At 34.0% G+C, this 16,933-nt stretch overlaps 1 protein-coding gene across 1 annotated transcript in view; it reads right to left on the bottom strand.

Annotated features, from left to right (window-relative positions):
- Nucleotides 1-16,933, bottom strand: part of MAP4K3 (mitogen-activated protein kinase kinase kinase kinase 3) — a 55,012-nt gene that overhangs the window by 9,912 nt on the left and 28,167 nt on the right. The window contains 16 exon segments of the mRNA XM_032215052.1: nt 521-575; nt 578-601; nt 2,750-2,773; nt 2,776-2,833; nt 3,782-3,804; nt 3,807-3,822; nt 4,276-4,361; nt 4,364-4,381; nt 6,029-6,055; nt 6,058-6,190; nt 7,172-7,186; nt 7,188-7,215; nt 8,321-8,377; nt 8,605-8,643; nt 9,634-9,692; nt 14,117-14,179. Of these exon segments, the coding sequence (XP_032070943.1) occupies nt 521-575; nt 578-601; nt 2,750-2,773; nt 2,776-2,833; nt 3,782-3,804; nt 3,807-3,822; nt 4,276-4,361; nt 4,364-4,381; nt 6,029-6,055; nt 6,058-6,190; nt 7,172-7,186; nt 7,188-7,215; nt 8,321-8,377; nt 8,605-8,643; nt 9,634-9,692; nt 14,117-14,179 (725 nt within the window).

Here is a 16,933-nt window from a genome sequence, read left to right as displayed (position 1 = left end):
CTAGAATCTCATATGATCACATGTAGAAATACAGACATTTAATTTAGTATTTAGTATTTAGTATTTATTAATACTTATAGGCCGCCCTTTCCCTGAGGGGACTCAGGGCGGCTTACATAAAAAATGAGGGGGGGATAAATGAGATTAATGAGATAAAGCTATCTTCATCTAGATAGATAGATAGATAGATAGATAGATAGATAGATAGATAGATAGATAGAACCATCTACATATCTAAAAAAATCTGAGTAATTTACCTTCTTTTAAAATATGTTTTGGAGGTCAGTATATTCCATCTAGTGGTAATTGTAGCTGTCAAATATCTAACCCCAAATTTGATCATTTTCAGCCTTAAAATAAGATCTGATCTCTTGGTAATTAATTGAAAAGTTTTAGGCTGTATGAGAAAGTGTGTCCAATCACACTGGCCAATAAAGAATTCTATTCTATTCTATTCTATTCTATTCTATTCTATTTCTATTCTTCACTACTACATTTCAAAATCAAAATCTGAATACAAACCTGTTCCATTGATGTTTCATGAAGTTCATTAAGATTCAAGGTATAAATACCTCCTCAGCACCAAATATTAAGTACTGATCTATAAAGAAATGCAGGTACTTAACAAAAGTGTTCACTTTATCACACAAAAGTCTCTCAAAACAATACCCATACATTTTAAAATAGCATATATTAAAATATACTACTACATAGGGCAGATACATGAATGAATCCCTTTTAAACAAGCAATTCAAAATATTTTGAGTACATGGTAAAGAATTACACATTACACCACACATAGTTGGAAAATCCATGCTGAACAAAGCAGATTTGGTTAGTGCCTAAAAGCCATTTTCTTCATTGATTTGCATTGCTTAATGGAACTGTTATACACAAACCATCATATTTATTAATTTTTGGATGTACATTAAGAGCAACTTTTTGGAAGTCTGAAACAGCCCTATCCTTCCAATGTAAGGGAGATGGATGATTTAAAAATGTGATCAATAAATATCTAAAAATAAAACAATTCTAATTTTTAAATATTAATTGGCAAAGGACCAAAAGTCTATATTTTGTCCTAGGTCTATTCAGTTGCAAGTTTGTGCAGAGGTTACAATTTTTTTTCCAGGTCAATGCTAACTTGGTATTCTAAGACTTTGTCAGTGGCAAATTAACATCTTTGTAATGTTTGGTCAATACCACTCAGTATTTAAAGGGAGTATAGGTTTGTAAGGAGAAGCTTTCTTTTCTTTTGATGGTGCCATCATCAAGTTCTCTCTGCAAAAACAAAGAAAGCTCAAGTTTTTCTAATTAGAAAAACTGGTCCACGCTTCATTCCTTATCATATGATAACGACTCCATGGTTCATTTCAACATCTAAACCAGAATGTGTTGAGAGTTCATACATGCAAAACAGGATAGACTCCATGGAATTTTCCATCTCTAAGTGAGAACAAAACATTGGATACTTAGTATTCCGATTATTTTTCATTTGTTGTAAAATATACAGCAATAGCATAATCTCTGCTATTGTCCAAGAAACATTTTTGTCTTTAGATTTTGCAATGCTAAACCGTACTGCTTCATTATGTGAAATAGCATTTTCATGAGGGATGAAGACTGGTGTGCCAATACAGTATTTCAAGTCATTATAAAGTGGCACTAACACTTCATGTGATTTTGATTATATCACTCTGCTTTTTTGGCAACTGCAAGATACTGCTGGTTCATATTTAAGTGATTGGCACTAGGACTCCAAGATTTTAAAAGGGTAAGAGCCAGTTTGGTATTGTGGTTAAGGTACCAGCAACAAATCAGAAGACTGTGATTTCTAGTTCCATCTAGGCACAAAGTTAGGTAGTCACCTTTAGCCAGTCTTTCTCTTTCTCTCTAAGGAGAAACAGTGGCAAACCACTTCTGAAAAACCTTGCAAGAAAACTTCAGAGATTTATCCAGGAAGTTGCCAGTAATCAAAGGCATAAACTTTTTTTAAAAGGGTGATTTGAAGGCATGATGGAGTAAATGCATAAATAAGGTTCATCAGAGGGCATGCACTATGCATGCATAAATAGATAATAAAGGTAATCTCCTCCCTTGATTTGCAGATGACCCTATGGCCTTCAAATTTAGCTATTTTGTTCCATTTTCAGTGTAAGACTAGGTCTTATCTGTATAATCAAGATTAAGCGGAATGATGAAAGGTTCATAGAGGATGGTAGACAATAAAATCTCAAATCATATGAAAAGCCTCAAATAGATATCTAGTAGATATTAGGTTTAAAGAGAAAACATATAACTTGGTAGACTAATTTCAACCTGTAAAAATGTTTAACAGGATTATAGTTACTCCAGGTATTCATACTAGTTCAATAATCAGATCCATGTTCCCACTGGGATTACTTCATAAGTTTGCAGATAATTACTAGAACAACCAGAAAAAGTTACTTGGGTGAGATGGGGGTATACAAATATGATGAATGAATGAATGAATGAATGAATGAATGAATGAATGAATGAATGAATGAAATATTGACTAATAAAAACCTTCGAAGAGAATCTTGCTAAAGCTTCAAAAGAGATTGCAGAGAACTATCCATCATTTAGGGGAAACTGCCTGCCTCAGTGTATGAGCATTCAAGAATTCAATTCCATAATAAAATGCTTTTTATTAATATTATTTTTAAATTCTATTCAATCCTGGTTCAGGGCAAATACATAATTTTAGGAAGTTTGATGAGACTATTACCTCTTGTATCAGGATTTATCCATGAGTTGCACAGTGAATTTTCAAGGGGCATCCATTGAAAACCTTTGAAAAACAAGCACCCATCTGTGTAAAATAAAACCACATATAATTTAGATCAATATATTTACGAGTAGCTCAAGAACTTTCAATTTTCAATTAAAAATGAGCATTTTCAGTGAAGTGAAAGATCTGCATATAACAATATGGCATGTCACACAATGCTATAATATGGTTTTGCCTTAATGTGATTACAAATTGTAGGAGAGCCGTGTTAGTCTATGGGCAAAACTGAAAGGAGTCTAGAAATCTTTTTTGACATTAACTAATTTTGTCTCACATGTAACTATTTTCCACTTCATTATTTCCAGTTCATTCCAATTGATGAGCTGCAGAAAATTCAGTTCTGAGTGCCATTTTATTATTTTAGTATGTTTTTAATAATAGTTGTATGACTATATTTTTCCCTTGAATGCATCTAGAATCACATGGTCTGAGCTGGGCAACCACATAAATGCTTCAATAAGTTTTAAATCCTACTTTTTAGGATTGAAATCTTTCTTAGTCACTCCATGCACCTTTGTGAGATGTACTCACAAAGCTTACACCATTTAATAAAATGTCTTACTCTGAAAAGGTGCTCCTATACTCTTCCTGATTTTGTGCTCGGTTTACTATAGCTTATGACTTAGTTATTATTTCAAACCAAAAGTATCATTTTATTTCCTTGACTGCAGTTAAAGCTTTGTATCATTTTCATGCCCTTCTTTGTATTTCATTAATTTCCTACATTGATTAGTTATTTTGTTGAAAAACATTGATTGCACGTTTCTTATTTTCAATTTTATTTCAAACACAAAAGATCTGGATTGTCAGAGAGTGTTACAGCTACTCTGTCATCATTTGTTGTAACAGGCATATTATTAATGCAATACATAATGTAATTTCTAAACCAAAATTATATTCAACAGTGCTGTTGAATAGTATTTCAATTTTTTTTAAAGGAGTTTGTCAGGTTCAGAATGGAATACTTACATGTACTTTTGGTGTAGGAGGAGACCATTACTAATTGGCTTCTAGGAAAGAAAAGAAACATACATTTAAATACTAGCTTTGAATTTGAGCTAAATAGCTGAAAAATAGGTTAAATTGGGAAGGCATGTACTCATGGATCAAATGGTACTTTAAAGTATGATGGGGAGACCTAGCTATCATTTCAAGACTTGCAGAAGGGGCCAATTAATTATATTCTATACTTCAGCAAAACATTGAAGGCAATGTTCTTTGCAATATATTCATTATATTCTTACATAAACAGAACACTCTACCACTGGTAATTGATTATGAGAATCACAATTTATCATTCTATGCTGATGAAGTCAATACATTTTATTTAGAAAACATGTTCAAAGTAAGAGATATTGGTCCCAACACTGTACGTATATTACCCCCCACCCCAGTCCATTGTGTTACTTTGCAGCTTTTAAATAATGTGAAAGAACAAAGCAGAAAACCATAGCATTACCTACCAATATTTCCTTTCTTTCTTTCCTAGGATTAGTGTGCCTATTCTCACTTGGTTCTTGATGAGAACTTTCCTTGTCACCATTTAATGCACAGAATTAAATCCATTACCTTTAGAGAAAATGTTAAAGGCATTTTAAAATGCATCACAAAACACTTCAATTCACCAAAAATCTCCAAGGTCTACTGAAGCATTTTCAGATTTCCAAAAAGCTACAAAGTTGAGATGAGATTAACTCTCATTTACAGAATTTAATTCCATTCTCCAATATTTTAGACGCACTATAAGGGATGGTTGTCTATGCTGGCCTATGAACTAAAGGATAAGTTTGAAAATAGTGAGACATCCCAACAAACTGATAAAAATACTCTGTTCCTATTGAAAGCTGCTTTTGTTATCTGCTCTGAACCTTCAAAGCAGACTAGGCTTGCAAAACAAATTTGCAAATCTTTTGAAACAAAACTACTTAAATGGCACATATATCAACTTGACATACTTGAAATATGAACCCAGTCTTGACAACTGTAATTTATTTGCAGTTTGAGCTACAAAAAAGTTATGATGAAAAACATCAAACTGAGACCATATCCTAATTATTTTTTCTTCCATTTTGTTCACTCTAGAACATGCTGGGACCTGCAAGATTGAAGTATAATACGACATTACAAATAAGAACATTAAAAACAAAAACAAACAAGACAAGATAATGTATTAAAATTGGTGGATTATCAATGGGCAGCCAAAGATGTCCAATTTTGCAGACAATATAACAAATTTTAGTACATTCAGAGATTAACGTGGATTGAACCAATAGCAATTGTACCATAAAATGGTGTTTTTCTGGTTATTTTTATCAGGTGTGGTGTTATTTTTTTTTTAACACTTTATTTGTATGCCGCCCTTTTCCCTGGGGGACTCAGGGCGGCTCACAGTTCAAAGGGACAAACAATTTACAACATGGAGACACTACATCATTTAAGAACAACAACAGTCATACAATTCGAGTGGGGTTAGAATCGTTAACCCCAGGCCAGCCGGGACAGCCAGATTTTAAGGGTGGCGCGGAAGGACTGGAGGGTGGTGAGGGTCCGAATCTCCACGGGGAGTTCGTTCCAGAGGGTCGGAAGCAGCCACCGAGAAGGCTCTCCTCCGGGTAGTTTTGCCGTCTACACTGGCTGGCTGATGGAATTCGGAGGAGGCCTAATCTATGCGATCTTATCGGTCTAGTGGAGGTAATTGGCAGTAGGCGGTCTCTCAAGTACCCAGATCCAATACCATGGAGGGCTTTGTAGGTGACAAGTAGCATCTTGAATCGCACCCAGAGATCAACAGGTAGCCAGTGCAGCACGCGGAGGATAGGTGTTACGTGGGTGAAGCGAGGCGCACCCACGATCGCTCGCGCGGCCGCATTCTGGACTAGCTGAAGTTGCCGAATACTTTTCAAGGGCAGCCCAATGTAGAGCACATTGCAGTACTCCAGCCTAGAGGTCACAAGGGCACGAGTGACTGTGTGAGGGCCTCCCGGTTCAGGTAGGGACGCAACTGGTGCACCAGGCGAACCTGGGCAAATGCCCCCTGGTCACAGCTGACAAATGATGTTTCGAAAGTCAGCTGTGACACATTATGAGATGTGTCTGTTAGTCCTTAGAGAAGGAACAATATAGTAGGACATAAGCTGTAGTTTAGATAGCCTCTTGTCCACAGAGGCACAATCTCAGCTCATATGGAAGCATTTTTTTCTCAATATGATCCATTACCTAAAATATTTGATTTCTGTGGAGGTAACGAGGGGGTGGTGGTCTAGGAGGGACTTGAGTGTTTGATTTTGCAGGACTCTCTGTAATAGGACATCTTTTAATAGTTCCTTGATTATCATCCTCAGAAGTATGATTTTCCTGTGGACAGTAGATGGATTTAGGCTAAAAAAGAAGAAATAATTATTCTAAGACATCTATGCAGTTATTTATCTAGAACATCTATCATACTACTTTCATCTTAAGTTCTTACACCCTTACACTTTAAACCTAAATCTTTAAAGACCAGCTGCACTTACTGGTTATGCAAGAAAGGAACACAGTACTTTAAAGCACATTTTCTTTTATCTGTAATGAGAACAGTAAGTTTTGTTCTTTTATTTGTTAATGATATAATTTAGTACAATTACTCAGCTGATAATTAGAGAGTAAACAAAATTTTGTTTTAGCTTTATATCCAATTTCATGTTGAATTCAAATATGACAAATCCTTACTTTAGGAATTTACATCCTTCCTGCCTTCAATGAAGCTATCTTAGTTCCTTAAATCAATCAATTCCCAATTTGGAAATCAAGGAAAACCTATAAATCATCTGGGAGGAAAGAAAAGAAAGCAAAGAATTTCTTCCTGGTCTAGTAATCCACAATTAAAAAAAAATCAGCATTATTACAATTAGCTTAGCCAATATATTCAGCTGGCAGAGTCCAGGAGACAAGCCTTTTCTGCTCTAGCTCCCACCCTTTGGTTCCTGAAGGTGACATCTGCCCCCCACCCATCAGGCTTTCCAAAAGGCCTGAAACCCTGGCTTGTAGAATGGCTCGAAACCCCAATGGGGCATCCCACGCTTGAGGTAGTTATAATATTAAGAAGAACCTGTCTCCACCTCATTTATGCATTGGTTCCTTTCTTATTTAGTTTCTTTTGTAACTTTCAACATTTTTTAAAATGGTTCAACATTCTAATTATTATTTTTATATAATTTAAATTTTATTTATATAATTATATATTTATAATTTTAATTTTATATTGCTGTTTATATGTTGTAAGTAACCCCAGAGTCACTCCACAATGAAATGAGTGTCATATAAATTTAAAAAACTAAGAAATAATATTCCCTTCTGATAGGAAGTGAGAACCCTTCTTACCTTTGGTGGCAAAGGTCGGTGGCACCTTTGCTTTCATGGTTGAACTGTGAAAAGAAAATTAAGTATAATTATAAAAGTAAGAATTCAGTATTTTAAAATTAATCTAAACAGTGCCCTGTATTCCAAAGCGTGGTTCACTTTATTATAATCTGCAAGTCTCCAAAGATTTGAGAACACTATAGCATCCTTTTGCTTGTGTAAAATTCTTCACTCATGTATATTACATATAAATAACAATAATAATCCCAATCATCCCCATCCAAAATAGAAAATACAATGACAATGATAAGTAAGGTTCAGAAAGAAGCAGACATGTTACATGTTGCTTCCCAATCTCCTAAATCAAAAGGATTTGTCTATTTGACTTTTTATTCTCATAAAATTTTCTCATAAGAGTGGTATTGTTAGAACATTTGGGAACAAAACAAACAAGACACAATAATAATCAGATATATAAAATTGAGATTTGTTTTACTGATTTCATACTTCTCAAGGCAACATTCAGTATTAAAAGTGAGATCAACTAATAATAGCTGTAATATCTTCAAGATTTTTAAAAAATGTGAATACTATGCTGGTTTTTGACCATAAAATGATTAGAATTAAAATTATCTATTGAAATGGCACTTCACATTCTTGTAAAATTGTGATGAGGAACATACAAACTTTTTGTACAGTGAGAATGGAAGTCATTACCATTCAGGGTCTTCTTATAGCTGATCCTATTTTAATGAGGTAGCAAACATTCTATATTTGTATCAGAATGGCCTTGGTGTGAACTATTATTTTCTTCACCATTGCCCCAGGGAATATGCAATCCTAACAATTTTGAAGATATTTATCTACATTTTCTAAAAAAAAAGCTTGTGAAAGCCTTTCACAGCTTGAACTGTTGAAAGAAGGCAGGAATTGTAGCTCAAAATACATTTTGAAAGTGCTAATTTTACTCTTAGTATCAATTTCTAAATCCTGGGAAATCAGCAAAGGGACACCAGGCAGGGCACCTCTGATTAGCCTTGCCTGCTTTCTAGAATCTTTCAGAAGAACAGCCCATGACATAATAGGGTCTTTTGAAGGGGAAACAGCAATAATGAAAGTAGTATTTTTCTAAATACTGAACAATAAGTGCTTGAAATTAGTGTAACTTACTGTTTGGAATCATCACTGTCCACTTCATCTTCATCTTCTAGATGTGCTACATGTCCCCTAAAGAATTAAAGAGATAGGATAAACAGCTAAACCAAATAGTCAATTATCAATGCATTCTTTGTAATCCGGTTTGTTCAAAGAATAAATCACAGCTGCAACTCAGACAAGCAAAGGACTTTTACAAGTATTTGACACAATATAGCTCATAAGCACTGACAGAGATAGGAGACTTTGCATAAGAGAAAGGATTTTGCAATCAAGAAGAAAAGAAATTTAACAATTACCGCTGATGTAGTTCTTCTTCAACTGATTTTAGAAGACTCCTTTAAAATAGAAGTAAAATTCAAGGACAAGACACATTTAGCGAAGCACATAAATTCAGACATATTTGTAAATGATTTCACATATTAAGCCATGCAATAAGTTATATCAAGTATTAGAGATAATACATGAAAACTGAATTGCAATCTCAGGCAAATGATTTTTCAGCTAATTACAGATTCTATTCAAGTGTATGTTTATGAGCTAATTATTGCACCTGATAATCAACTCTATGTAGGACAGGAGAAGTACAGCTTATTTTTATATGTAGTTATAATAATATTTTTTAAAAAAAACAGAGGAAAAGCCATCCTCAAATAATATAATGCAATGCCATAAGAAAAAAGTTTGACAATATCTTGGATGATCAAGAAAGGATAATCAGGAAAGAAGTCTAGGAGCATTAAAGTACGTGTGTAGAAAATAATATGTTACAATGGCTCCTTTTTCTTATTCTTCAAGCAAAAAATATTCAATTAAAATAGTTTTACAAGTTAATTAACATATAGTATGCACATATATACAGACAGGTACATTTTAGGACATAGATTCATACAAGGAAGCTACATTTCTATATGGAAAAGGAAAAATTCCTCAGCTTCAAATATAAGCACAACAAATATTGTCCTCCAGATGTATTAGACAATAAGACCCATTGGGCATGCAAACTATAGATAATAGTGGTTGTAGTTCCAATCCCTCTGGAAGGTCAAGTTTGGGAGAAAAAGTTAATGGTTTAAAAAAATCTATGAATTCATTTAAATTTCACTGGTGTCATTATATAAATGTTACGTTCTTGAAGAAGTAAATCAATTAATATTAACATTATTTTTTAAGACTGATTCTGTTTTTATTTTTATTTTATCAGTATTCAATTTATTTTGTTTTATATTTGGCATTTTTGTTTTTATAACTGCATTCAGTGTTGGAATACACGACCAGCATTAAAAAAATAAAGCACTATATTAACATCATTTCTAAACTCTACTCACTTATTTGCACCCAAGAAATAACTGCCATGAGGACCATGACCATATTCTAGCTGCAAATCCTATTGAGGAAAAAACAATAATGACAAAAAAGAGCAATTGGGTCATGTATCTCGTGGCCTTCCCTTTTTCTGAATTACAACATAGGCTTTGCTACTGTTGTACTTATATTCAACTCAAATAATTAGTGTCAACCCTTTCTACAGGAAAGGGTTGCATTATTATGTGAAATGTTTGCAACAAGAAGATGCGTAATTTCAGGATAGCCTGGCTCCCTATTTTGTTTTGATAATTTCTTCTTTCTATTGTGATCTTTTATACCATATCCCATTATTCTTTAGAGCAAGTTTCTCAACATCAGATTGAGAAACACTGGTTTAGAGGGATTTCCAATCACTAGAAACAAACATTATAGAAGTACAGAAGTTAAAACAAGGATTATATGTCATCAAGCTGACTTCTGGCAACTACATAGATATTCTCCGTGAAGTAACTATTTAAAAATATGAGAATACTATGATCAGCTCACATGGCCCATATCTTTTGTTTTGAAAAATTCCACAGAACACTCAAAACCTTTTCTATAGGAACCATGAATGCTTTTGTCATAGAAAGCCATAGCTTTATCATATGCCTGGATTTTCTTTCTGAAAAATGAATAATGTTGCTGGGTATGTATTATCCACTTTGGGAACCATTTTGAAGCAAATGTAAACAATTAACCATAAGAGAAATAGGATATACTGTATGAAACTGTAATATTTAAGTACTACATAATTAGGTTATACATTACTGAGTATAGAATATTTTCTTCTCTTTCTCCTTCCCCTGGCCTAGTATTATCTTATATTTAAACACATGCTCGGATGGTACAAAATATAGTGGGGTTTTTTTTTCTTTTGCAATTTTTGGATGTCATATAGACCTTAACATTGATTGATTAAATGGTTATTATTATGCTCAGCCCAAATATAATGTGTGGCATATTCAGTTCCTTTTTTAATTTACAAGTTAACAAACATGAGAAATGGTGATCTCTCTCTCTCTCTCTCTCTCTCTCTCTCTCTCTCTCTCTCTCCCTCCCTCCCTCCCCCTCTCTCTCTAAGCCCACATTTTGGACAATAACACCAAACAATAGATATGTAGGCTATATTAGCAATATTAGAAGATCAGGACAGAATACCTCTCATGTACTTGCTCTTTCTTATGTACCAGTGGTCCCCAACATTTCTGGTCTAGCAGACTGTCTGAAGTGGCAGTGGGGAGGGAAGAAGGGGATGATTTCATGTGCATCTGCCCACTGCTTTAACAAATGCAGCTGCATGTGCACACAAACACTACTTCTGCAGTCCGGTTCCGAAAGGGCGGCAGACTGGGGGTTGGGAACCACTGCAATATACTATTACTATATGTCCAATCCAGATTGATACCTCACAGACGGCATCAAAATATTCAGACATGGTTTCTCTATTCAGAAAACACCTGCTGAGTAAAGCAGTCCGAACTCACTAAATCAGATTTAATTGATACATTTTTTAGTCTGTTCCAGCTTAATGACACTTAACTTTTCTGCAATTTAAAGGAAGCACTTGAATCTTAGATTTATAACATCAAGAATTGGAATAGGCCCATTAAACCACTGGGTTCACTTGCTATCAAGCAGCCATTGCTCTTAGGCCCAGCCAGAATGAACAAGTTATGATGTTCTTAAATAATTCTAAGCAATAATTAAGAACTTCATCTCTAAATGAATAATACTATATTATTTTCTGATATTTCTGCAAAAATATGTTGCAAATCTCTGTATTAATATATTTACAATAAAAGTTTGCACACACTAAAGAATGAAGGTGTTTTATTTTTTATCCTAGAAAGTAAGGGTTGGAAAAGACTTTAAATAGTCCAACTGTTTATACTCTTAAACCTAAAGATGATGATGAAAGCCACATTATAGGTTTAAGCATACAACTCTTGTATTCTAGCATGTCAGGATTTACTTTGAAGTACTGAATCTCATTGTTAAGAGAATCAAAAGAATTGTGGAAAACTGGAATCATTGGGGAACTCTGTTCTAACACTAGAAGATAAAGTTAGATCAGCATTCTGATCATTACTAGGTTGGAGGTCTTCAGGAACTGATGGAATATTCAGAGAAATATAGCAAGAAACATAAGAAGAATCAGTAAAGGATCTACCCAAACTATGCCAGAAAAATGTGAAACTAGCATAGTGGCCAACAGACTGGAAGAGATCAATCTATGTTCCAATAGCAAAAGAACCAAACTTTAAAAAGTGTGCAAATATGGTACAATATCATTAAGTTTACATGCTAGCAAAATAATGCTGAGGACCATCCAATGCAGATTAGAGCTCTCTCTCTCTCTATATAAAAATGAATGCCAGATATTCAAATTTTAAAAAGGATGAGGAACAGAGGACATTGTTGCTAATGTATGCTGGATAATTTAGGAAACCAAAGAATACCAAGAGGAAGTCACTATGTGGTTCATTGATGAAAGAAAGGCCTTTGACTATTGTCATGTCAAACTCTAGAATTTGCTCAGAAAAAATGGCAATCTCAGAATATCTCATTGTGTTTATGATAAAGTTATATACAAATCAGAAACCCACATTATAGGCAGAACATGGCAAAACATACTGGCAGGGAGTATGAACAGGCTTTGTACGTTCCGCTTAGTTATTCAATTTATATGCTGAATATGTATTAAGGAAGACTGGATTAGAAGAAGATAAGTGGTTTTGAAATTGGAGGAAGAAACATCAGTAACCTGTTCTAGGCTGGTGACTACTACTATGGTATCTGAAATAGCATTGGCAAGGTCTACTAATAAAGCTAAGGAGCATAAACAAAAAATGAGTCAAAGGTTACATATAAAAAAGACATAATTGATGATAGGTAGACAACTAGGTTAGAACTGACAATGAAGGGGTGGGTTGCTGTTGGTGATACTGCCGGTTTGGTGCGCCTGAAGCATGGTCTGCGCGTGTGCACAGTTGCCTGTAAGTAGGTCTACACATGCACAGAACATTAAAAATGCTAAAAAAAAACATGCCATGGCGACCATGGAACTGTTTGTGGGCATGGTGAGCCTGCCGTCCCTACCAGTTCAGCGACCCAGTCGCAATTTTCACTAATGGTTCGTCCAAATCGGTGCAAACTGGCAGCAACTGCCGCTGAAAGTGGTGGATATCTATTTATTTAGCGTATAGCATATCATACATGGACTAGCAATATAAATATTGCCTTATAGGATCAACCATCATCAGTGAAATTGTAACAGTTGATAAAACAACCAGGAAGACCCAGAAAAACTGTCACGAGGGCTCTATACTGACAAAAATCAAAATATTGCAAGCAATGGTATTTCCTGTGATGCTCTATGGAAGCAAAAGTCGGACGTGGAAGTAGCAGGATAGAAAGAGTATTGAGGCATTTGAACTTTGGGATGTTCAAATGCCTCAATGTTGGGAAAATTGAAAGAAGTTATGTAATTTCTCATACTAACTTCTTTTAAACAGAAATTTATTTTCTGAAAATGTCATGAAGCTGAAATGTTAAATACATGTCATGTTCTAGAATTTCTTTATTATCTATTTATTTATTATGAAATGTATTTGTTGCCCATTTCATGTCTTAAAACATAAAAACATTAAAATAATCAATTATAAAATAACACAGCAGATAAATTCATCAAGAGAAAATGGCAAAGGAGGGAACCAGACACAGGGGGAGGGGAGGTGGAATTAGATTTAATTAGTCAATCACCTCCGATGTGAAGTTCCCCCACTGGGTCCTCAAATCATCTGTCAGAGTCAGGTCTTAAGGCTCTTATGAAACATCAGGAGGGTGGGAGCCAATCTTACCTCAGGGAGAAGGATATTCCAGAGGGCAGGAGCCATGGCAGAGAAGGCACTTCTCCTGGATCCTTCCAGCTGAAATTCCTTGGCTGACTGCATCTTTTCTAACTATTTACCATTTAGTTATTTAAATGGTTTTTTTTTCTTCTATTCAATCATGTCTGATTCTCAGAGACTGCCTAGACAAGTCCCTTCGGTTTTCTTGACAAGATTTTTTAGAAGTGGTTTGAGATTGCCTCCTTCCTAGGGCTGATAGAAAGTGACTATCCCAAGGTTACGCATCAGGCTTTTGTGCCTAAGGCAGAACTAGAACTCATGTTCTCTTGATTTCTAGTCTCAGGTCTTAATCATTACACCAACCTAAATCTCATTTAAATGCTAATATATAATAATTTCTTATTATTTCAAATTGGCTTATCTTAATATGTGAGATTATACAGTCCATTATATAAAAATCAATATTGTTACACTTTAAATGTATAATTTTATTTTGGAACTGTTTAATGAATTTGACTAAAAATGGTGAAAGCAACACAAGAACTGGACAAAATATTTCATCTTTAAAAACAACACACACATACACTGACAAAGAAAAAGCAATAGATACCAGATTAGATCTTGCAGTGTAGTATATTTCTTCTGAACTGTCAAAAAAATCGTTACTGTCAGGCTGTTCATCAGATAAAACCAGAAACTCAAGTTAATTACTTCTGGACTAAAAGAAATTCAAGTATAAAAGGATATTTTGCATAATAGCGGACTTACTATTTAGTAGAGTTTTTAGAAGTCTACACAAATTACAGTTGGGTAAGTGTAATATCAAAAGTGTTGTTATGGCTTAAAACAAATGTAACAGCAGATGAAAAGGATGTCATTTCATTTTTCCTCTCTTCCCTCCCTCTGTTCCTCCTTTCTTCACCTCTCTTCCCCAAATTTAAAATAGAAATTCACTGAATAAAGCAGATGGGATCCTCACACTTAATTATCCAAATATGTATGACTTCAAAAAGCTATTGAATGAGAATATGAAAACTCTTTATGATCAAGCCAGAAGCTAGAGTTTATTGGGAGTTTAAATAAGTTAAAAAAAATTTAAATTAGCCAAAGGCCAAGTACCGAATTAATAATTTAGTTGAATTTTATAACTATAAATGTGTCCTTTATGGGAAGCTAATTCCATATATTCTACCGGAAGTTAAGTCCTTCCCCAAATAATTTCCATTTAAATTGGAGGGCTATCATAAGTTTGTTGATAACTTGGTAGAGAACCCAGATTGTTGGGAGCAATATGCTGATTCTGTAAACCGCTTAGAGAGGGCTATAAAAGCACTATGAAGTGGTATATAAGTCTAAGTGCTATTGCTATTAATATCTAATCTTCCTTTCAAAAAGACAACAGATCATGTAAAAATCATATCTATGATTTTTAAAAAAGAACTATATCTTTAATACAGGAGCAGAAAAGAGTGGCTTGTTTTTCCTTAAACTGTTTTTTTTCCCTAGTACAGAGGGAAACTATCAAGTACTATAAATAGTAATAGAAAGTAAAATAGTTCAGTATTACTTCTGAGTGTCCCAGGCTACTCTTCAGACCCAGAAATTGGATTGAAGATATCCAATTTTATTTATAAGTTTATTGTTATAACTGGGCTGTATACTAATAGGATGCATAGGAGAACTGTTTTATGAGAGTTTTGACTTAAACATTGACAAGAGTGAGATTGTAGATAACTCAAGAATATCTTCATGCCACTCTCAGAATAACAGCAAAATCTACAGCGAGATTGTGACCATTATCACACCCAAAAGCAAGAAATATATGTTGGTACTTCAATGTTTGCTTTAACTGAGTGTTTTTGGATTGCTCCAAAAATATCAGCTTTCATATTCCTCAAGAGAATAAAAATTAATGGAGATTCCAAATCAGAAAAAAACTATTTGAAATTAATTGCTTGGAAAATAATAATGAAATGCTGAACTGTAAAAAACGATGCCAATCTATGCCAGTAAATGAAAGTCGTAGAAAGGAAAGCAAATTAATTGATAAACTGAACTAAGAGTTGCTAATACAACGAAGGCTACTGTTTGTATGAATCAATATGAAATGTATACTGGGTATAATGATTGCCCAGTAAATTCTTTTGAAATTAAGTAAATTTTGGTTTCTTGGTGGATATGAGTACATACCAAGTGTACAATCCAGTTTAAAAACCACCTATATATCTATACTCATAGCAATAATTATCTGTACAAGACCATTGCATTATAAAATAGCAATATCCTTACTGATATTGCTTATCAGAGACTAGAACAAAGTATTAGCAGAAGCAATGTGAGCAATGAAGAGGTGTATCTAAGTTATATTAGAATTATTTCTCAATGAATTTTAATTTAAAATCAGTAAAGCTGTATGAAATAAAATATCTAGGAAGGATAGAAACAAGTCCAGTATTGGCGGATGAATTCCGACTATTCCCTTCAGTCCTCACCTCCTTTGTCCTGAAGGGATGGAAAGTTTCTAACGAGATAAAGGTCTGAACTACGATGAATTGCACAAAAAGAACAGAAAGAACCTTGCATAAATTTAAATTCACTGATATAATAACATGGAGTAAATTGCTTATCTTAACATATGCCAACTGTTATTACTGCTTAAAAATTGTCAGCAAACTAGGAGTTTGTCACTTATTTTAAGATATCCTATTTCCCTTTTTGTCACAGCTCTAGGCCTGGGTGTTATCAAATAAGGAGCCTCAAACAAGAATTTTTCCACCATCTTTATTCTCCACTATCTATCCAGTATTCATTGGAGAGTATCTAAATTCTAAGAATCTCTGGGTGGAAATGGGAAATATTTTTGACTGAAATTCTATCAGTATAAGACTGTGAACAAAAAGGAAAAAATAAACTAAATATAATTGTTAAAGAATGAAGACATTGCTAGCTTTATTGGCTCTCTCTCTCTGTTTGCATAACATTCAATTAACAAATGGAATTTTACTAAATTAAATATGACAGCAATTTACTAGCTTTTCTTTTAGTACCTAATATAACAGTATCTATATAATAACAAAAGATCTTGATAACTCAGGGGAAGATGAAGGACTAGATTAATATAGTGCTTCATAAAAAGCTGTTTTAGCAAGCAGGTTTTTCCTATGCCTGAATCAGTCTCATTTTAGCAATACATCAAGCTAAAATGTGCTCCAAAGGAAGTAAAAAAATAAATTGACCCAAGCTAAAGTAAGAGATATATAACTTCTGATGCAAAAAACCTTTTGTCCTGAGAGATTACAATTACAAAGGGTAATTTTAAAAGGGATAGATAGATAGATAGATAAATGGATGGATGGATTGGTGGGTGGTAGGTGAGTGGTCGATCAACCGATCAATCGATAGATAGAAAGATAGACAAACAGACAAA

Source organism: Thamnophis elegans, chromosome 4 (assembly GCF_009769535.1).
Source record: "Thamnophis elegans isolate rThaEle1 chromosome 4, rThaEle1.pri, whole genome shotgun sequence".
Taxonomy (NCBI): domain Eukaryota; kingdom Metazoa; phylum Chordata; class Lepidosauria; order Squamata; family Colubridae; genus Thamnophis; species Thamnophis elegans.
Note: the sequence above shows the minus strand (reverse complement) of the source record. Positions and strands in the feature narration are given on the sequence as shown.